Genomic DNA, 22,737 nt, shown 5'->3' with positions numbered 1-22,737 from the left:
GAGCCGGGGTTGATCAGTGACTCCTGGAGGAGCACGTGTGCGGGGTCTTGAGCTGTATGAGTTTTTGCATCTTCTGAAACTGATAGAGAAATGTTTGAGAATGGATCTCCCCAAATGATGCAGGAGGAAGAAAAAGTGTAACTTTGAAAAACAGAAAATAGCCTGTGTGGTATAATATAATAATAATGATACTAGATGCCACTGCTGTGTCTGCACGAATGGAGAGATTTCCATAATTAAAATTATATAATTAAAAAATAAAGACTAGGGTCACTTAAAAAAACCTTAATAGGAAAAAAAAATCCATTCAGTCATTAGGGGCAGTAATATTGCTATAATGAAACATCCAGGCTTTAAAATCAGATGGCCCAAGTTTGAATCCAGCTATGAAACTTACTAGTTTTAGTATCTTTGGGCAAGTTGCTTCACATTCTGAAGGAAATAAGGATATAAATATATTCATATTTTATTGTAGCTTCATAAAGAAATATTGAATGGATACTAAGAAACTATTAGAAGTAGTAAATTATAGGGAAAGGGAAAAATATGAGATAGACGAGATATGAATGAAAAAATCATAATTTATTCCTTATTATATTTTTTAATTATTTGATATTATGAATATATTATAATTTTTATTTAAAAACTAAATAAGAAATTAAGTGAATTAGAAAATGGGGACTTATATAAATTAGTATTCTAATATTGCTAAAAATATCGTAAATTTCTTTCAGCAAAGTCATAATCATTTTTGCATTCAAGTTTCATTGTATTATAACCTATGATTTGAACTTATTTTGTTTTACCATAAGTGATCCTTAAAAATAATTTGTATGCATTAAATGGGGAAGGAAATTTGTATGTATTAAACATGGGGAAGGAAATGCAGGTGAGAGGCGCTTTATATGACAGTTTTCATTTTTATAAATGTCTCTTAAAAAAAATAAATTTATTTCTTCAATTTAACAAATATGACTGACTCTGGTATGTTATGGCCCATATTAAAACAGGAAAGAGAGATTTACAGAGCCATAGTGAACAGGATATGTGAAAGATAACAAATCTTGTTGGATCACATCTTAGAAAATCCTCTTTGGACTATTTTGAATCTAGAATGTGTGTTTGTCAATGTTTTACACCAGTGGCGTGTCATACTCAAGTGAAGAAAACAATATTTATATTTTTGTTATACCTACTCTTTTGACTGATATCAGAAAGCCTGGAATATAAATAGAAGTCAGGGACAGCTTCTTAAAAGCCATCATGAAATGACATGTGTGACCACAGTTATGGTTAAAGCTTATCTTGTATTTTCCAATGTTAGAGGATAAGAAACGTTAACATTTTGTGGTTTACATATAAATTGTTAGAGATATCATTTACTGTTTTATTTCTTAACACTGACTAAAGAATCAGAGAAAATTGAAAATCCTCATGGATATAAATGATTCTATTGGTCAAAGGGGGACTTTTGTCTTGATGATCGGGATTTATTTTTTCTTTGTTACATTACTAATTCTTTGCTATCATGGAATATGTTTATCCATTAAGATGAATTTCTTAGAGGGTTTTGTGACTATTCTATTACTAGAAATTTCCAGCACTGCCTAAAAGAAGCCGTGGGTTGTAACCAGTTTCAGCAGAAGACAGGTGTATTAGTGATGTTGTTTTATGAGTTTCATAATATGTATAAATAGAAATAGTGTGGAAATTACGCCACAGGAACCTATTTCCTTGGCAATATTTCAGAGCACTGTGGGGATTCTGGGAAAGAAGTAGTAAGAATATATTAAACTCTTTTGACACATGCATTTTTTTTTCTTTTTTTTTGAGGAAGATTGACTCTGAGCGCACACCTGTTGCCAATCTTCCTCTTTTTGCTTGAGGAAGAGTGGCCCTGAGCTAACATCTATGCCAGTCTTCCTCTATTTTGTATGTGGGTTGCCGCCACAGCAGGGCTTGATGAGTGGTGTAAGTCTGTGCCTGGGACCCAAGCCCACGAACCCAGGCTGCCAAAGTGGAGCACACCGAACTTAACCACTGTGGCACTGGGCTGGCCCAAAAATGTTTTCTTAAACCAGGCATAGATTTTTCCTAACCTGGTTTTTTAGGTCATGCAACTTACCTGCTAAGAATCTTAATTATATTAATTTAATAAGTAATTTATGATAGATTAGTATATTAATTTTATGAATTCTAATATTAATGCATTGGAATCACTATATTAAGTTTTAAGAAGCAGAAGGTGAGCATGCATAAGTCCCAACGGGAAAGAATAGAAAGAGAGTAAAGTAATGAGAGTAGGTTCAGGTAATCAGGCAAGTAAGTTGTAGCAGTGAAATTTTCTAAAACTGTATGTTTTGTTTTAGATATACAGAAGTAAAGTTGTTTTCACATGCATTTAAAAAGTTTATAAAGAATAACCCTGGCAAAGATAATTTCCTTGTTACCGCCAAACTGGCTTTTCCTTAGAAAATGTTGTGAGACAGAGAGAGACACACAACAGGGGGCTGTAGAACTACAAATGGATTGCCCCTGTTCAAGTCCATTTATTTAAGTGTAAAACAGTTTTTATTCTTCCATAAAGCACATCCACACAAAGAGAAAAAAATTATAACATAAACTTTGAAATATTCATTTTGCCCCATTAAAGCTAAACAAACTGACTTTTCTAAAACTTGAGGCAGAATGCTGCTGGGATGTCTCGAGTACCTGGTGCTGCCTCGGGTAGAAGCTGAGTTAGTTCTCTTTACCTTAATCAGTCCATTCCAGTTGCCCAGAAACGTGACTTGTTCCCCCTGACAGTGAACTATAAAGAACCAAAGGATTCAAATTAAGCAGGAAAAATATCTCTGATAAAACTTTATGTATATGTCCCTATAGTTGTATCAAAAAATAAACTCTTTCTCCATAAATAAGTTGAACCAAAATTGAACAGGATTGGTACACAGAATTTCAGAGTTCCAATAATAATTCAAATGCAATTTGATTATCTGATTCTATTCAATACACCTTGTATGCTACTGTTAGAAAAAAGTGTGATTCAAAGATTCCTGTCCATTAAATGCCATTCAAAACCACATGGCTTTGCTTAGAATTCACAAGTGCTTAAACATGTTGGTTAAACAAATTGGCTTGACACAGTGTTCAGTGTTGTTGAATATGGGAAGTGTTATCTTATGGGAATTTTATTTGTATATGTATACATAAATATATGTGTATACATAAAGTTAAACACAAGAAGCATTTCCTTCTAGATCAAGAACAAGGTAAAGATGTACTTTATCCTCCCTTCTGTTCGGTGTGGAACTAGACATCCCCACCATTGCACTAAGTCAAGAAAAATTTATAATGTTTGGAAATGAAGAAATAAAACTAATTATTTACAGATGGTATGATTTCAGTTTCTTTTGAGTTTTTTTATGTAGATAGATAAATTATTAAAATTTAATAAGAACTTAGCTAGATCAGCATTGTTTAGTACTTTTTCCTTTGTTGATGGAACTGTTCTATATCTTCACAGCCCAACACAGTAGCCATTATTCTCATTCACTATCTAAATTAAAATTAACTAACTTGAATTAAATTAAATATTCTTCTTCTCAGTAGCAGTAGCCACGTTGCAATAGCTGAATAGTTACATGAAGCTAGTGGTGACCATGTCAGACATTGCAGAACTAGATACTCTACTATAAATTAAAATTTGAAGAAGTTGAATCATTCAATGTAATCTACCATATTAATAGTCTAAAGAAGAAAAATCACATTATCATGCCAATTGATGCAATGAAAGCATTTGACAAATACATCATTCACAATAAAAACTCACGGCAAACTGCAAATATAAGAGACCTTTCTCAAACTACTAAATGATGTTGACAAAGTGCCTACAACTAACATCATACTTAACAGTGAAAGACAGAGCAATCAATGAATGAATGTAATCAATGGAGAAAGGGAAGTCTTTTCAGCAATGTTGGAACGATTGGTCATCCATAGGCAAAAAAAGGTGAATCTTGGCCTGAACTTCATACCTTATATAAAAATTAAATAAGAATTGATAATAGATTTAAAAATAAAATGTAAAACTATAAAATTTTTAGAAGAAAATCTTCATGAATTGGGGTTAAGTCAAAATACCTAGGTTTGACACCAAAAGCATAATCCATAAAAGAAAAAGAAAGGTAAATTGGACTTGATTAGCATTACAAGCTTTTCTCTGTGAAAGACACTATTAAGAGAAAGAAAAGACAAACTACAAACTGGTAAAAATATTTGCAAATCACATATCTGGCAAAGGGCTTGTATTGAACCTCTCTAAAGAACATCCAAAATCAATTAAAAAAACAAACTATCCAATTAAAAAAATGGACGAAAGACTTGACTAGACACTTCAACAAAGTATATAAGAGTGGCAAATATGAACATGAAAAGATGTTTAATATCATTAGCCATCAGGGAACTTCAAATTACAACCATGCGATACCATTGCATGCTTAATAGAATGACTAAAATGAAGAGTGTATATATATATATATTGACAGTATCAAGTGTTGGTGAGGATGTAGAGCAACTGGAACTCTCATATATTGCCAGTGCAAATGCAAAAATGGTAAAGCCATTCTGAAAAATACTTTGGCAGTTTATAGAGTTAGATAAACATTACCATATGACCTAGTAATTGTACTTCTTGGTATTTATTCTAGAGAATTGAAAACACAGTTCAAACCAAAAACTGTGCATCAATGTTTATAGGCGCTCTATTCAAAATTGCGCAAAATTGGAAATGTCCTTCAATGGATGAGTGGATAAGCAAACTGTAGTACAACAAACTGAGTAGAGACTCAACAATAAAAAGAATGAACTTTTATGTCATGCAACAACTTGGATGAATCTCAAAGGCATTATGAGTAAAAAAAAGCCAGTCACAAAAGGTTAAATATTTTATTATTCTATTTACGTGACATTCCCAAAAAGTTAAAACTAATGTGATGCAGAACAGACCATTGGTTTCTAAGGGTAAGATTTGAGGTAGGATGTGACTATAAACACATAGCATGAGGGAATTTCTTCAGGTGATGGAATTATTCTGTATTCAATTGTGATGGGAGTTAGACAAAGCTATATGTGTATTAAAGTCATAGAATTATCTACCAAAGGAAAGAAAAATTCAATTTTACTATGTGATCATTTTAAAAACTATATGCATTTCTAAACACCAGTAAAACTCAGTTAAAAATATAAGTTAAAAAAATCATTTTCAAAATCAAGTATCTGGGAATATAACTAACAAAAAATGTTCAAGTTGTTTAAGAAGAAAACTTTATTTAAGGACACTAGAATGAAGAGTAAAAGATCAAAATAGCCAAAATATTTGAAAGGAAGAAGAATATATTGGGGAGAATTACTTTAGTAGATATTAAGACTTATAATAAGATTAAGGCAATGAACAAAATGTGGCTTTAATTTTGCTAAGAACTAGATAAATATATCAGAATAACAGAATAGTGAGCTCAGATAAAGATCCATCATTATATGGAAACTTGATTTGGGACAGCGTTGGCAATACAGATACCAAAACAATTGGTTATCCATAGGGATCATGACCTCACACCATACACACTGGAATTTAGGTCAATTCCAGACCTAAATGTAAAAGGTAAAATTAGGAAAAAAAAGAAAATCAGAAGACGATTAGGAGAATACTTCTCTCATCTTGTGATAGGAAAGGATTTTTTAAATATAAGTACGAATAATAAGGAGTAATATAGTTAAATGTTATTACATTAAAATTAGTAACTTTGGCAGGACATCATAAAGATAGCAAAAAGACAAACCACAGTCATATGAATCAATGAAAAAAAATAAGAATCCAATATAAAAATAGACAAAAAGCATGGTCAGACACATCACAAAAAAGAAATGCAAGTGCCCTATAAAATAATATAAAAAATACTCTATTTCCGTTAATAATCAAGGAAATGTCATCTACTACCTACCTACCTTGGTAAAAATCGAAGTCTGACAATATCAGGTGTTGACGACAATATGGTACGATATGAACTTTTGTCCACTGATGGTAGGAATGTAAGTTGGTATGACCTCTTTGTACCAAGAGTGTCAATAACTAGTAAAATTGAAGATGCATATAATTCATAACCTTGTTCTTCATTCATAAGTATTGATCCTAGTGAAACTCATACCCATGGGCACCAGAAAACATGTACAAAAATGTTCATAGTAATGTTGTTAATAGCACAACAAAATCAAAATATAACAAAAATAAACCTGGAAGAAACCCACATTTGCATCTACAGAAGAATTAATAAATTATATAATAGTCATATAATAAGATAATATGCAAACAGAGGAAATTAACTACAGCTACGCATATTAACATGGATGAATTGGATAAATCTCAAATACAACACTGATCAAAAGAAACAAGTTGCATAAGAATACATGTGGTATGATGTTATTTAGATAAAGGTCAAAAACAGGCAAATATATGGTATTTATGCATGGAATGAGGTACGTGTGTGTGTGAATACATGTGTGCAGACACATTAAATTAGATACATTAGAAAGGGAATCATGAACAGAAAATTCACCATAGATGTTTTGCGGGAGGAGGGTGGGACATACTGTAGAGAGAGATTCTAACTTACTCCTGTGTTACACAAAAGGTTCAATTGTCCAATCAGACAAATAGAAGTCGTGGATCTTGCCCACACTGAACTTAATTGATGATTCAAAGAATGCAGGCAAACTTCAAGCTCAACAAAAAAATTCTTTCCCTGTACATGCCTTAAACTATCAGATACAGCTCCTAAAAGTGTCCTTCTGTGTTTGGAGACATTTTGGTTTGGGAATAACAGCATCGGTTTTTAAGCTATGCATGCAGAATATTGTTTGCAAAGGGAGCTACTTTGATTTGGGGACTCCTTAGCTTTATAATCTATTAATCACACAAGTAGGAAAATGCTTACCTGACTAACCCTTATTCCCTAGCTGGATCTGACCCTCAAAAACATTAAATTCCATATTTCCTTACAATAAACATTACTTTGCTAATAAAACATGTTGAATCTATACTAAAACACTTTATTTTGTTTTTGAACTGTTTTCGGTTAAACATGTTGGTTAACACATTGATATTGTTTATTGAAGATTTTGATATGAAAGATTAATTTTATGTGTCCCATTTAAAATGTCTAATTTCTATTTTGATTCTTAATTTAAAAAATTATATATAGTTTTAAAAAATAGTTTCAAAATTTTAAATTATAAGACCACACATATGTCTTTGAGAAAAATTAATATATAGATAAGTAAAAAGAACATAAAAATACACATTCTCTTTTATCTATCGAGAACCAAAAGTAGTTGATTCTCTAAATAGCATTTTATGGCAACAATAAAAGAGCAATAGTAGTTATATGGTATAATTATTTTACAATCAAATGCATGGAATGTCTGAAATAGGAAGTGAGGAAAATAGAAGGGGAAAAATGTGGAAAAAGCAACCAAATTTTTGAGCACTTTCTATTACGAGGATGCTTTTCAAAGATTTTTCTCAGTTATTCTCTCTCTCACACACACACACACATACCCGTATGAGATAGCCCTTCCATTTTTTGGACAAGGTGGCGAGGTAACATGGGTTCAAACAGACTAAATATTATCTTTAAGGCTCCATAGGTAGTTCCTTTCCACAGCATTGTGGATCATAAAGTACTTTGTGGTTTAGGTGAAAAGAATAAGTATACAGGCCAAGGTTAGAGAGGCTATCTGTGTATATTTAACTGTCTCTACCTTGAAATTTTTTCTCAATTAAAGATGCAAATTTCTATGACTAGTGTCTGTGCATAGTTAGAAAAATTCATTATATATACAAAGAAAAACTATGGAAATTACAACTTTAAAGGAAAGCTTTTATTCTTCCTCTTTGAGCTATTTATCTTTTCACATATATGGATTATCCAGATAGGTTTTTGCTTTCATTTATCATCTAAGCAGAAAGTGATTTATTCTGTGGGTGACTCACTTTTTATGTCTCTTATTACTGCATTTCAGTAACATCTTTTTAAAGAACATTTCAAAATCCACTGGAATTTCTCCATGGCTTGCATAAATCTACCATTTTGAATTTCTAATCTTTTTTTGTTAACCAAATGGCAAATGTACAGTTACATAACGTGTCCTTATATCTAATTTTGAATTAATGAGCTTAACTTATATTATACTTTAGTCCATGACTTTCTTTAGCAGCCAGGAGGACTGGCAGGAATAATTTTGTTGAGTTGCCTCACTGAGCAGATGAGGAAATTGAGGTTCAGAAATATAACAGTGTATCAGTGTTTGTCCAAGATTGGTCTGTAGAACATTTGCCTCTAAATCACCTACATTAATTTTTTGAAAGGCAGATTTTCAAGACCCACTCAATCAGAACCTCAGGAATAAGAGTCCAGTAACCCTTATTTTAAATGACACCTCCCCCAACCTCCCCTCCCCCATGCCCCACACATGGAAGTTTGAGAATCTCTGGGCTAGTGTACCTGTAAAAGCTTCATCTGCATGCAAATGAGCATCTCTATGATATAGTTTAGTGGTAAGATAACTGTTAAAAACTGCATTTCCATGGTTTTGAAACACTGTGTGGAGGAGTAATCAAATGGATCAGTGGAGAATAATAATTGAATTCCCTCCACCTTCCACAGACCTTCATTCTTATAAAAATTCTGGTCTTTGACATCCAATCTCTAAATTCAGAAACCTGAAGCATAGTATTTTTTAAATGTGTTTAAGTGTCTGGCATTGTCTCAAGAAATTAGTTTTTCTACTTCATTACATTTTCTAGGTGAATTTTAGCTATTTAACCTTTCTGGATGACACATAGCCAATATTATGAATATTAGTAGAGCTTGAGGGGGCAGTGAATTAACACAGATGTACAACTTACTGCATTTATGTCTTCATTCATGCAACAAAAACATCATTACTTGCCTTCCATGGACTGTCGCCCAAGTCACAAGTCCTGTATGGGCTGAGATATCTTCTTAGTAATGAAACTTTTCTGTTCATACAATTTATAGCTCTTTACTGAGTGCTTATTATAAATTGTAAAGAATGCTAAAGAAATATGCATTTCTTTGAAAAGTATACTATTTATTATGGTAAATAAAAAGAGACATATATCTAATTTATATATCTTGGAAGAAATCCTGCTGAATGAAGCATGAGAATCACGAGAACTATAATTGGTTAGAGACCCGCAGGAAGGCTTCATGAAAATGTGAGTGGCCTTTGAATGAAGGCTGGATTCTTCTTAGGGGAAAAAAAAGGCATGTCCTAGAGAAACTGAGATGTGCATGTAGAGGTGTGTAGAAAGATGTTCATTGCAGCAAAAAAAAAAAATGGAAACAATATAAATGTCCATCTACAAGGAAATGGTTAAATAAAAATATTTATAGACTAAAAGAAGACACTGAAACATTAAAATGGATGAACTAGATTTATATATAATAGCATGGAATAAATAAATAAAACAATGTTAAGAGAAAAAATGTAAGTTGCAGAATGATACATACCATATTATACTATTCATGTATTTTAAAAACACATACGTATAGGCACATAAAACAGGATTGGAGGAATGCTTACTAAATTCGTTATAGTGGCTGCCTCATAGAAGGTAGGAAATGGGAATAGGGATGAGGATTAAGTGAAATTCAAATTTCTGAGTAATTTATTATTTGTTGAAAATGACTTGAAAGTATAACAAAATATTTGGATATTGTTTCTTGTGGTTTACATGGGAATTTGTGATATTATTCTTTGGCTCCTTTAGTGATACCGTACCCTTTTTCCTCAAAAAATAATTAAAAAAAAAAACCAGGAAGTGGAATTAACATTATCAATTAGTGTTCATTTGATCATCCAGGGTATGCAGTGGATATAGACTTTTCTTGTTTCTCTTTGTAGGTAAATGTCACTCGAGAAGACTCACCAAGTGAAGACCCAGTCTTTCTTAGAACTTTAGGAAAAGGAGATTGGTTTGGAGAGAAAGCCTTGCAGGGGTAAGTAGATCACATGTTACACAGTTTTTGGTCGAGTACTACATAAATTCCTGTCTTAAACATTGAGCTCCTAGCAAAATAGGCTCTTTATTTAGTGCTTATCCTAATATCAGACATAGACCCTTGGTGATCATTTTTATTTATTTCCAGCGGGACTTGTAATCCATTTAGATAGGCTATGGAATAGATTGGCTAACTTCTGTAATACATTATTTTTATATTAATAGGAAAAATTTTCAGCTTTGTGTTCCTTAACAGCAATCTCTATAAAGACTCTAAAAGAGAGGGAGAGGTCTCTGCTAAGCTTACTTTGGACAACAGTTTCACTCGGTATCATAGGAAGATGGTTGGCTGAGAATTTTGAAATCTCTGTTTACAATCCCTGATTGTGCAAACAATAGATCAGAAAGCAGTGAAGCCTTTCTGGGACTCACCTCTGGCTGGTTGTTGTCATGGCTGGTGATGGTGATGAGGTGGAGGAGGAGGTGGAAGTGGAGGTAATGCACATCCAGATTCACTCTGGTTGGGCTCTAAAGGCTGGACTCGTAGAAGTCCAGGTCACTGAAATTCTACTTGTAAACTAAGACTTCAAGAAGCAAGCACTTGGGATTTCTTCCCATATACTATGGAAGAAAAACCCAGTCGACTTGGTACCCCTCATTTTACAGAATGCGTGACAAATATGTCAAATATATTTGGGTATTCTACTCTTGTATTCCAATAAGCAACGCATCTCAATTATCAGTATATATAGATGAGACTTTTCGAAGTTCAGTGCTGTGTGTATATAAGCCACTTGAACAAGAAATAACCAATAAACCTTTATTTTTGTATCAAATTCTGGGTGCAGGAATGTCTACTAGAGAGGAACAGCAATAGGACATCATTTATTCCTAAAATGTTTGGAACAGTTTTGCTTCCATTTCAAATTATGACTTCATTTAAAAAACTGCATCTTAAGCATTTTGCTTACAAGTACCATAGTAAAGAAATAATTTAGGGAGTTTTTATTTTTTAAGCCACAATCAGATGGCAGGTCTTATTTTTTTCCTCACTATTTCACAGCTACAGAAATGAAACAGAGATCATGATAAGTCATTTTACTCAGGCCACGTTATCTTATGAAAATTCAGAACTAAATGAATTTGACTTTCTTTTTTTTCTTTTACAAAGTTCGTTTGATCCTTATCTAATGAGCATGCACTTGCCATTAGATTTTTCCAATGGCAAAGTTGGAAGAAATACCATGTTTGATGTAGATGCCCTAAAGAAGGCTATAAACATTATCTTCCTAGTATAAAGTGCACAAACACGTTATTTGTACTTTACTGTTTCTTTCCCTTGATTATTATGTATGTAGAAGATACTAGAGAATAATACCACTTGATTTCATTGGTCCAAGATTAAATGCCTGTGTGGAAATTGTCATTTGCAACAGAGCCCAGAAATCAGAAACATTTTCAATCATTTCTGATTGCGATCACAAGTGGAACACCAGAAAATAAAACATAATTGAGGATTGACAGATTTTTCTTTTGTGGCTTAATGTCACTGAATTTTGATGCCAATTAAAGAAAGCTTTTATGGTGAAAACATCTTCTGAGAATGTGTGTCAAGAAGTGATCTTGGGAATATGGTTTATGGAAAAATTATCAAATTTTACTCTGATACCAAAATTTAAGTTAATGGTATTCCATCTAGATTGAATTCATTCTAGCATATCGATGTTCTTGTGAACATTCTGGTGCCAAAACTCTCTTTTGCACACATTCATTCGTCTTCACAGGCCATCTCCTGACCCCACCCCCACCATTTCCCTTCACACGCACCCCCCATCCTATCACCTCTCTCTTTCTTTCTTATGCCCTTTACTCTCATTTTCTCATGACTCAACCTGGCTTTATCAATCTACTCCAAGTGCCCTCTTAAATGTCACCAGGGATTTGCTACTTAAATTATAGAAAGGTGTTTTTTTTTCCTGTCTTTATTTGACTTCACTTCTCAGCCCCAGTTTTGCATTGTTGACCACCCCTTCCTTCTTTAAATTCCTCACCCTTTGAGACCCTTGAAACTGTTAGCACTTGTTAGAATTTCTCATTTCATTTCCTGAAATTCACCAATGTTTTGTCCTCAACTCTATTACATACATCCTGGTATACATTCAGATCTATGACTGCATGTGACCTCGATGAAAAATCCCAAATACTTATATTCTGATTTGAGCTCAGCACCTGGCACTTTTCAGATACTCAACACTTATTTGTTGCATAAATGAATGAATGAATGAATGAACAAATGAACCTCTCTAATGATGCCCAATCTTGCAAACCCTTCTGTCATTGATCACTTTCACTACTTGAATTTGACAGTGGATAAGGAGTTTGAATTCACTTAACTATAGGGGGCAGGCTGGTAATGTAAATAAATAAAAAAAGGTGGGTAAAACTGGTGGTAAACTGGAAAGCCTTGTGTAATGACGACAGCAATTGCTGAGCTCCAGCTCATTGCCACGATTTTTTTAAAAAGAAAAGCAGAAAAAACTAGATTTTAAAAAAAATATGATTTTTTTTTACCATGAAATGTGATTTTGTAACTGGATTAAAAAAAAGAAGCTCTGCAGGTAAACAAAACATTTCTGCAATTTGACATGTGAGCTGCCACTTCGTGATTTCTATCAATCAGATATGCCTCTTTAAAACTCTATAACTAGATTCAAATGAAGGAAGCCTATTAGATTAACCCTTCTTGATTATTTTCTTGTTTTGATTTTTTTGACTTTTTAATGTTTTGATGTCCTATGTCTGTAACTATTTCTTACTCTGTGTTTCTATGTTCTTTTTTGATCATTTCTTTGAGTTTCATGTTTCACACATGAAATTCTGACTTTTCACAAATCAGATTGATTTGTTTCACTTGTTTCCCTCTAACTTAAAAATTTATGTAACTTCAGGAGATAACGTCTTTTGAGCAATGGTGTATATTCTTTTGGGTAATAGCTATGCTTCTTTGCAAATATATGATTTTTATACTTGGAAGAAAAATTTTATATTCAGCAAACGCTGTGTGTATAGAACACAGCATTTCAGATTGTTTTTTTCTCACACACAAAATTTATATGTACTGAGAATTTTTGTTTTAGTTTCTTGAGGATGTTCAGCAGATCATTAAAATGTTAATGCATTGGTAATATTGAAATGAATCCTTGAACATTCTTTTAAATTTGAGAGTGCCTAGTACTAGTGTTGGTTAAGCACACAGTAGATAATTGAATGACAGTGCTGAAATGTGACCTCAGTAAGCTGACTTCGGAACTCCAGTACAAAGTTCTGCCTCTAGAAGTAACCTGCTTAATTTCCTTGTTGGATAGAGATAGTAGAGTCATGAATCTAGCCATCCTATAATCTATATTATTAACATCCATTAACCAATAGCATCTCACTACTATAAAAATTGGGGTCACATTGCTTTCACTTTGTTTGGATGACACGATGCAAATTATTCAGTATTGTTTGGCTCAAGCATTATTTTTTACTGTGATAATGGTTTTCCACACCAGAGAGAGCGCAGAATGTTTTACTCTTTACAGAAGTACTCCTTCCTTTTATACATGAAAACTAAGTTGTGTTAAGGAGAAATTACTTCAGGTTTAGTCTAGTAACTCATGAGTCAATCCATCTACACTCTGACTTACCGTTACTTCAAGATCTCTACCCGACATGAAACTATATAGAATTCACGTAGGCATCAGAGGGTGTTAAATTCTAAGCCAAATACACTTTGCATCTATAATAATGAGAAATGTATAAGACCAAGTTGAACCTAAGAGAGATGGGATTGTGCTCCCATTTGTCCCTCCCCTCTCCCCCTATCATTTGAGTCTTTAGCATGACATTTGGTTAAGAGTTCCAGCTCAGACATCAGACTGCCTGGCTTGGGATCCACTCTGTCATTTACAAATTATGAGACCCTAAGAGGCTCTTCCTTGAGCTGAAATGGTGATGATGATTGTACCTAACTTTTTGGGCTGTTCTGGGGAATAATCCAGGGGATACTTATAAAGCATTTGTGTGAGTACCTAGAGCTTAGCTTAGTGCTCAAAAAAACTTAGCTGCTATCATCACCACTGTCATTATCTTCATCTTCATCATCATCATCATCATTGTCAACATCATCAGCATCATCACCATTATATCACCATCCCCATTCCCAAGTATGTTCTGCTACTTCTTGACTGAAGTTTAGATCACTTGGTATAGTTGACGTAACATTAGAGTTTGAGTCAACCACTCACTGGTTATATAACTTTGAGCGAGTCAGTTAACCTCTCTGGGTCTCTGTTTCTGAATCTGTAACCTGAGCCAGTTGAACTAGATGATCTCTAAGTTTCATTGGGTCCCAGCTTCTGTGTTTGTTGAGATTTGACCTCTTTACAGCTGGAACAGACCCCTGGATGCCAAATGCAGATCTGAGCCACCCTGTTAAATGATGGCATTTAATAGCAGACCACTGTCAGCAGGGCCCTTCCCTCCAGGAATGGTCCCAGCTGTTGCCTGTCATTCTGAACACCTATGCCACATACCAGGCCCTTCCTTGTTAATGCAAGGATGAATAAGCCAAGTCAGTTTAACAGACTTTGGTATCAGATCTGTATTCCCTAGATTCTCCCCTCATGGACTGTGATCTTGAGCAAGTTAATTAACATTTCTGAACCTGCCTTGTTTTTTTCTCATTTTATTTTAATTAATAGAATAATAGCACATAAGATGATATGGCAAATACTGGATATAATGTTTTAATATTTTGCCATATTTGAATCTGATTATTATTCATTTACTTATTTGGAAATAAAATATTATAGATACAATTCAAGCCTCTTTTGTATCCTCCCCCCGACCGTTCCCTCCCTCCCACTATCACCATCCTGAAGTTGGCTATATGCATCCTCACTGCTCAGGTGTCTATATTTTATTGTGTGTGTATATATATATATATATATATATATATATATATATATATATATATATATATATATGTATTCCTAAGCATGTGTAAGCTTGTTTTATTTGTCTTTAAAGTTTTACATATGTGAAATCTCATTCTGTTTTGTTTGGGGTCAGTATATCATTTTTCTCTCTTTTCTCTCTACTGTCATGTGAATTGCATATGTCATTCATTAATTTAGAAGTTTTACCTTTTTCTATTCTTTTAATGATCAATCTTTAAATTTGTAGTATGTATATCTAACATGGAATGTTAATCATTCCATGACAAGCTCTATTCTTGTCTTGAATAATACGAGGATCTTTGTGTGTTTAACTTCAAATTACTCCTACCTACCTTCTGTCTAGTTTCCTAGTATGTAGTTCCACCTGGTTGGTAAATCCCCAAATATTAGTCATTATGATTACTGTATTTTTTCAGACACTACTTATTTAGGTTTATCAACTTGGTTTACCTATTACTCTGCTCACTATTGCTTATTACACCTAGCTCATTCCTTTTGGGCTTATTCTTTAGTAATCTTTCAGAGATGATCTGTTTATACTTTCTGCCTTTGCCTATATGTGAATAAGTATTGGGTTACATGTAGAGATCTAGGTTAAAATTTATTTTGCCTCAGCCTCTTAAATATTATTACATTGCCTTCTGGAATCCATAGTCCGCAGTCAGTCAAATCAGTGTTCCTTTATAGATAATCTGTCTTTTTCTTTGATGGCTGTCTCTTTGTCTTTGATGTTTTGCATTTTTACTACCATCTGTCTAAGTGCAGATATATTTTATTTTTCCTCCATATGACTCTGTGTGTTCCTTTCTTTTGAGAATGTAGTTTTGCTCAATTCTAGAAAATTCTCAGCATTATCTCTGCATATTTCCTTTCCCCACCTTTCTTTGTTCTCTCATTTGGAATACTTAATATTCTAGGTTTAACCTCCTCGTCCTACCATCCTGGCCTTCTTATTTCATGTTTATATGTTCTTTCCCTGTATCATTCTGTGCTACATTTGTGATGGAATCTGGGCGGATTCCCTCAGATCCATCATGCAATTCTCTACTTCTTCCTTCAATTGTATCAAGTTGTAAATTCAGTCCATCCACTAACTAGGCTCCAGTGACTATTTTTAAAAATTATTTTTAGAATTTCTACTTGGCACACTACAAAGGTTAGGAGTGTGAGCACTGAAATGAGACTTCCTGGGTTCAAATCCCAGCTCCATCATTTATAAGATGTGTGATCTTGTTTTCCTTCCCCCCTCTGTGTTCAGGTTCATGGTTTATAAAATGAGAATAATAGTGTCTGCTACATGGGGTTGAGAAGACTAATAAGCCAAATAATGTGTATAGTTTGTATGTATATTAGAATGAGGCCTGACAAATACTAAGTGCTCAATAAATAAATAATGTTAACTATTATCATTATTATTATTTTCAAATATGTTTTATATTGTTTCTTAATTATATTTTATTTCTTTGCTTTATCTCTTTATTAATTATTTTGAGAATATCAAATTCTTTGAAATTTTCTAATACTTTCACCTTTGGGGTACAAATTCTAACATTTGTCATATCTACTGACTCTCCGTACTTGTTGTATGGTTTACTATAGCTTGTGGGGGTTTTCAGTTGGTTTGTTTGTTTTTACTGCATGCCCATTTTCAGTGGCATTGGGGACTGAAGGATTCTCTTGTGCCAGGTTATTGGAGCATCTCTGTGTAGCTGTCTCATATATTTCATATTTGCCTCTGAAAGGAGAGGCTTTAGATGAATGTCCCTGTACCATGAAGATAGGACAGAAAGAATTCGGATCTCCCAGTTGCAAGGCTTGGATTTTTCTTTCTCTCAGGGAAAACCCCCTTGACAACTGACAGAGTTATTTCTAAAGCTTGTGTCTTGTGTACAGGAATGCTCTAGGACTCGGGCCTTACGAAGGGCTCAGTCCCAGTCTCCGTCTTTGGTGAGACCATGGTCAGACTCCTTCGCTCACCCCTCATGAGCTCTCCTGTCTGGCGCCAGCTCATCTCTCTAGCCTTAGGACCCTTATCTATTTCCAGCACTTGAGACTTTTAGGGATTTTGTTTTGTTTTGTTTCTTTTTGGATTTTAATGAGGATTATAATTAATTTGCTTTTTAGCGAAGATTATTCTTGTGAGGATTGTAACGGATAATCTATGTAAAATGTAACAGAATGTCTAGTGGGATTTTTTCTGTGTTGTCCTGGATTTGTGGCTAAGGTCCAAAGCCAAAAAGCTGCCAGTACTTGGGGCCAGCTTCTTTTTGCAGAACTGACTGAGAAGAGCCAGAATTGCTTTTCTTAGTACCACTATTCTATCTGTAAGATGCGAGAAGTAGGGAAACTGGAGGTTGGTCTGTTGGGGAGAGCAGTCTTCATCCAAAAAAGTTATTCCTTTGATTCTCTGGTCTCAGTTTACTTTCTGGTTGAAGATTTGCAAGGAAACAGGTGATTAAAATAGAATGTGTTAAGTGATATTATGGGAGAAGCATAAAGTGTCATAGCAGTGTTATCATATCTATATCTCCATCCCAAAACTTGTTCCTGAGCTCCAGACCCAGTTTCCTATGGGGCATGGCCACTTACGTATCACTCATGTACCTCAAATGGCATTTGGACAACGTTAAACTCATTTTCTCTCCTCTCCCAACCAAATCTATTCCCTTTCAAGTGACAACTATTGCAATAAGTATTTCTCAAACCAGAAATTTGGACATCGTCCTTAAATTTTCCTCTCCTGAAATATCCACATCACTGACAACTAATCCTGTTGATCCTACCTCCTAAATAACTCTGAACATCACCCGCATCTTGCCATCCTCACTGCCACTGTTCTGATTGGTACCACTGTGATTGTCACCTGGATTACTGTCCAGCTCCTAATTGGTCACCCTATGTCCAGTCTTGTACACCTCCTATCCATTCCATACACTATAGTTATGACAATCTTTCTATATTATTTTTCTAGGGTGACCATAATAAATTACCACAAACTGAGTGGCCTAAAACAATAAAATTTATTCTTTCACAATTCTGGAGGCTAGAAGTCCAAAATCAAGGTGTCACCGTGGCCATGTTCCCTCTGAAAGCTCTAAAGAAGAATCTGTTCCATACGTCTCTCATAGCTTCTAGTGGTTGCCGGCAATCCTTGGCTTCTAACTTCATCACTCCAGTTTCTGCCTCCATCTTCACGTGGCCATCTCTCCTCTGTGTGTTTCTGTATCAGAATCTCTCTCTCTTTATAATGATACCTGTTATTGGATTTAGTGCCTACTCTAATCCAATATGGCAGCTGTATTAACTTGATTACAGCTACAAAGACTCTATTTCCAATGGGATTTAGGACTTTGACATAGCTTTTGGGGGGAGACAATTCAACCCACTACACTCTCTAAAACCATTAGTCTCATGTCACTTTCCTTCTCAAAGGCTTTTTGTGGCACTCCCTGCTGTGAGATCTGTTCCCATATTAGTACCGCAGTCTCATCATCCACATCCCTGCATCATGATCTATGCTGTAATCATACTGAGATCTTTTATGTCATCATCATCCCCATGATATATTTTGCTTTTAGGCATTTGGCATTGTAATAATCTTTTGTGATTACTGTCCCTCCTGGCATGGATGAAAACTAAACTCACAACAAGCTTCAAGTGAGATGTTAGAACGTGGAAGGCCAGCACAGCACGGAACCCAAATGCTTAAGCATGTAGAAACTGACCTGTTGATCTGTAGGCACCTAGACCCATGATATGGTCATATCCTCTTATATCTTAACATAAAGATACCTAGGATACAATAGCCCATTGGGCTTTGATGTCAAGGAACCCATGAGAGGATTTATGGAAATCACATCTTGGTTTTAAGGAAACCATATTGCTTACAAAATATAATTACACACACACACACACACACCCCTCCCTCACACACATGTGACAAATTATTGATATTAGTATGGGAGTACTGGCCTACTACACACACAATAACATAGATAATTTAATCAACAAAATTGACCACCTGCTCTCTGGACTTCTCTGAAGAATATTTTCATCTGGAATATAAAGTTAGTTGCACAAAATATTTTTGTTGTTGTTGTTTGAATTTACTTGATAATCTGGTAAATGCTTTAGTGTGCGCTGTTGACTCAAATATATTGCTAGTAGTTGATTTCACTTATTATAATAGGCAAGAATTGTCAGTAATTGATCAGTAACCCAAGATACATTAGTTTTAAATGAATTAGGAAATTGGTTGTTTAAAAAAATTCTGTTAAATACAAGGGGATTTATGAAAGAGGGCTTATCTTCTAGATGAAGGCTTTGGCTTGCTCACATGAATGACTGTTTATATAAAAGGGATCAGAATTTTGTAGATGGCTGGGGAAACATCAGGGTGTCTTAGTATTTTTCCATAAAATGGTTTCTTTATCCCTGCTGTCTTAAATATTAGGCCATTTTCAATGGTGGAAAGTGAGCTACTTATAAAACAATTCAATCCCTCATTGTTATTCTCCAACATGTCATTCAGACAGATAGTTTCCTTCAGGTGCCACAAGATAAGAAAAATAGAATGTAAATTTGAAAATCTCTTCAAAAACAGTTATAAAAGTGTTTCATTTGAAGCTAATTTCCTTGTTAATGAACTTAGCTAGTGTTTTGTGTCCCTGTCATTTTTATTCTTTACAAGTCTAAATGATTGCTTCTTAATTTTTTCTTCATAGAGTGTAGAAGAAAAAGGACTTGTCATAAATCATACTTTGGACAGGTGACAAAGATTTTAATTGGTTAGATTCATTGTCATTACACTAATCACTTGTGATGTCTGAAAAAAATGTTTTAAAGCCCTCTGAATATTCTTGCCAAAAATTATCTTGAATGTAACATTTACTAATATATTCTGATTAAGATTGTGTCCACATGAGACAAGTATTTCCAGCTGTATTTGGCCTCATATTTCTCATTCCTTATTCATACAATTAAATGGGAGTGGGAGATATTTCAGAAAAATATGCTGTGTGATAATTGTCTTACTCCATGTTCCAGGCATTAGGGCAAGTACAGTATTCCTTTTCAGACCTTTCAAGTAGTATTTAAGGGGCTTCAAGTCTACCACCTCTTGCCAGAGCCATCCTCAAATATATCAATAAATAATTTTAGGGGCTGGCCCTGTAGCGTAGTGGTTAAGTGCGTGTGCTCTGCTTCAGTGGCCCGGGGTTTGCAGGTTCGGATCCCAGGTGCGGACCTAGGCATGGCTCATCAAGCCATGCTGTGGTGGCATCCCATATACAAAACAGAGGAAGATGGGCACAGGTGTTAGCTCAGGGCTAATTTTCCTCAGCAAAAAGAGGGCGATTGGCAACGGATGTTAACTCAGGGCTGATCTTCCTCACCAACAACAACAACAACAAAAATAAATAAATAATCTTATAGGTAGCCATGGTTTAATCAGGCGACAAGCAATTAGAAATTGAAAAAAAATACCATTTATATTAACATCACAAATTACAAAGTAATTGGAGATAAATTTGACAAAAGATGTGTGAGTACACTGTACGCTGAAAACTATGAAACATTTCCAAGAGAAATGTTGAGATATACTGGGTTTATATATCGTAAGACCCCACATTGTTCTCCCAGATTGATCTATACATCCAGTGCAATCCCAGTCGAAATCCTAGTAAGCTTTTTTATAGAAATTGACAAATGATTTAATTGATTTAAAATTAATTTTAAAATTCATACAGAAATTTAAAGAACCTAGAATAGCCAAATGAACTTGAAAAGAAAAACAAATTTGGAATACTAACCCTACCAGACTTTGAGACTTATTCTAAAGCTACAGTAACTAAGGCAGTGTAGTATTGATGTTAAGATAGACAAATAGATCTATGGAACAGAATAAAAAGCTCCAAAATCAACCAGACGTATATTGTTGCCTTAATCAGCTCAGGTTGCCATAACAAAATATCATCGAGTGGGTGGCTTGAACAACAGAAATTTATTTTCTCACAGTTCTGGAGGCTGGAAGTCCAAGATCAGGGTGCCAGCATGGTTGAGTTCTGGCGAGGACTCTCTTCTTGGCTTACAAATGGCTACCTTCTTGCTGTGTGCTCACGTGTGCTCACATGGCCTTTCCTTGGTACATGCACATGCAGAGAGAGTGCAAGCTCTCTGGTGCCTCTACTTATAAGGGCACTAATCCCATCATGAGGGCCCCGCCTTTATGACCTTATGTAAACCTAATTTCCCAAAGGCTCCATCTCCTAATACCATCATCTTGGGAGTTAAGGCTTCAATGTATGAATTTGGAGGGGGCACACAATTCAGTCCATAGCATTCGCCAATTGATCCTTGACAGCAGTTCAAAGGCAATTCAGTTAAGAAAGTTCAGCATTTTCCACAAATGGTGTTGAAACAATTGAATATCCATTAAGTAAAAAAAATTAACTTGACTCTATACCTTGCATGATATACAAAAATTAACTTGAAATGTATCATAGACCTAAATGTGAAACTAAAACTACAGAATCTTTAGGAAACAAAAATTGGGGGACAAGTTTTGTGAACTTTTGTTAGGTTAAGAATTCTTTTTTTGTATCATAGCAAAACATTCATAAAAGAAAAAAATTGATAAATTAGACTCCATTAAAATTAAGAATTTCTGCTCTTTGAAAAACACTATTAGGAGTAGGAAAAGAGAATATTTTCTCTCCACAGACTGAGAAAATATTTGCAAATCATTTAACTGAAAAAGGACTTGATTCCAGAATATACAAAGAACTCTCAGATCTCAATACATAATGAGAAACCAAACAACCAACAACAAACCAAAAGTTTTTAAATGGGCAAATGATTTGAGCAGACATTTCACTAATGAAGAGACGCTGATCACAAATACCACAGTACACATATTAGAATGTCTAACATTTAAAAGATTGACCATACCAAGTTTTGAAGAGGATGTGGAGCAAATGGAACTTTCATATATTGCTGGTGAGAATGCAAAATGGTACAACCACTTTGGAAAACAGTTTGGCAGTTTCTTAAAAAGATAAACATATTACCTGCAGTATGACCCAGCCATTCCATTCCTAGGTATTTACATAAACATGAAAGCTTATGTCCCTACAAAGACCTGCACACAAATGTTCATAACAGCTTTATTTGTAATATCCCCAAACTTGAAACCCAAAGGTGCATCAATAGATGAATGGGTAAACAAATCATGGTCTAGCTATACAATGAGGTACTATTTGGCAATAGAAAGAATGAAGTATTGATACACTCAACAACATAGAGGAATGTCAAAATAATTATGATGAGTAAAATAAGCCAGATCAAAAGAGTATACACTGTATGATTCCATTTATATAAAATCTAGAAAATGCCAACTAATCTATAGCGACAGAAGGCAGATTAGTGGTTACCTAGGGATGGGGATTGGCAGGAGGCAGAGATTATAAAGGGATAGTAGGAACCTTTGGGAATGAGGGGTTTGCTCATTATCTTGGGTGTAGTGACAGAATCATGAGTGTCTATAAACAAAAGTTTTTAAATTACACACTTTAAACATGTGCAGTTTATATCACTTGTCTCTGAATAAAACTATTAAAATGTCTTCAAACTCACTAAACAGTTTTAGAGGTATCC

At 34.4% G+C, this 22,737-nt stretch overlaps 1 protein-coding gene across 2 annotated transcripts in view; it reads left to right on the top strand.

Annotated features, from left to right (window-relative positions):
* Positions 1–22,737, top strand: part of PRKG1 (protein kinase cGMP-dependent 1) — a 1,223,752-nt gene that overhangs the window by 1,003,529 nt on the left and 197,486 nt on the right. For both annotated transcript variants that reach the window (XM_004440002.3, XM_004440001.3), the window contains exon 7: positions 9,985–10,079. In XM_004440002.3, the coding sequence (XP_004440059.2) occupies positions 9,985–10,079 (95 nt within the window). The remainder of the gene's footprint in view (positions 1–9,984; positions 10,080–22,737) is intronic.

This window comes from Ceratotherium simum, chromosome 6 (assembly GCF_057802395.1).
Source record: "Ceratotherium simum simum isolate JZ-2026a chromosome 6, ASM5780239v1, whole genome shotgun sequence".
Classification (NCBI taxonomy): domain Eukaryota; kingdom Metazoa; phylum Chordata; class Mammalia; order Perissodactyla; family Rhinocerotidae; genus Ceratotherium; species Ceratotherium simum.
Note: the sequence above shows the minus strand (reverse complement) of the source record. Positions and strands in the feature narration are given on the sequence as shown.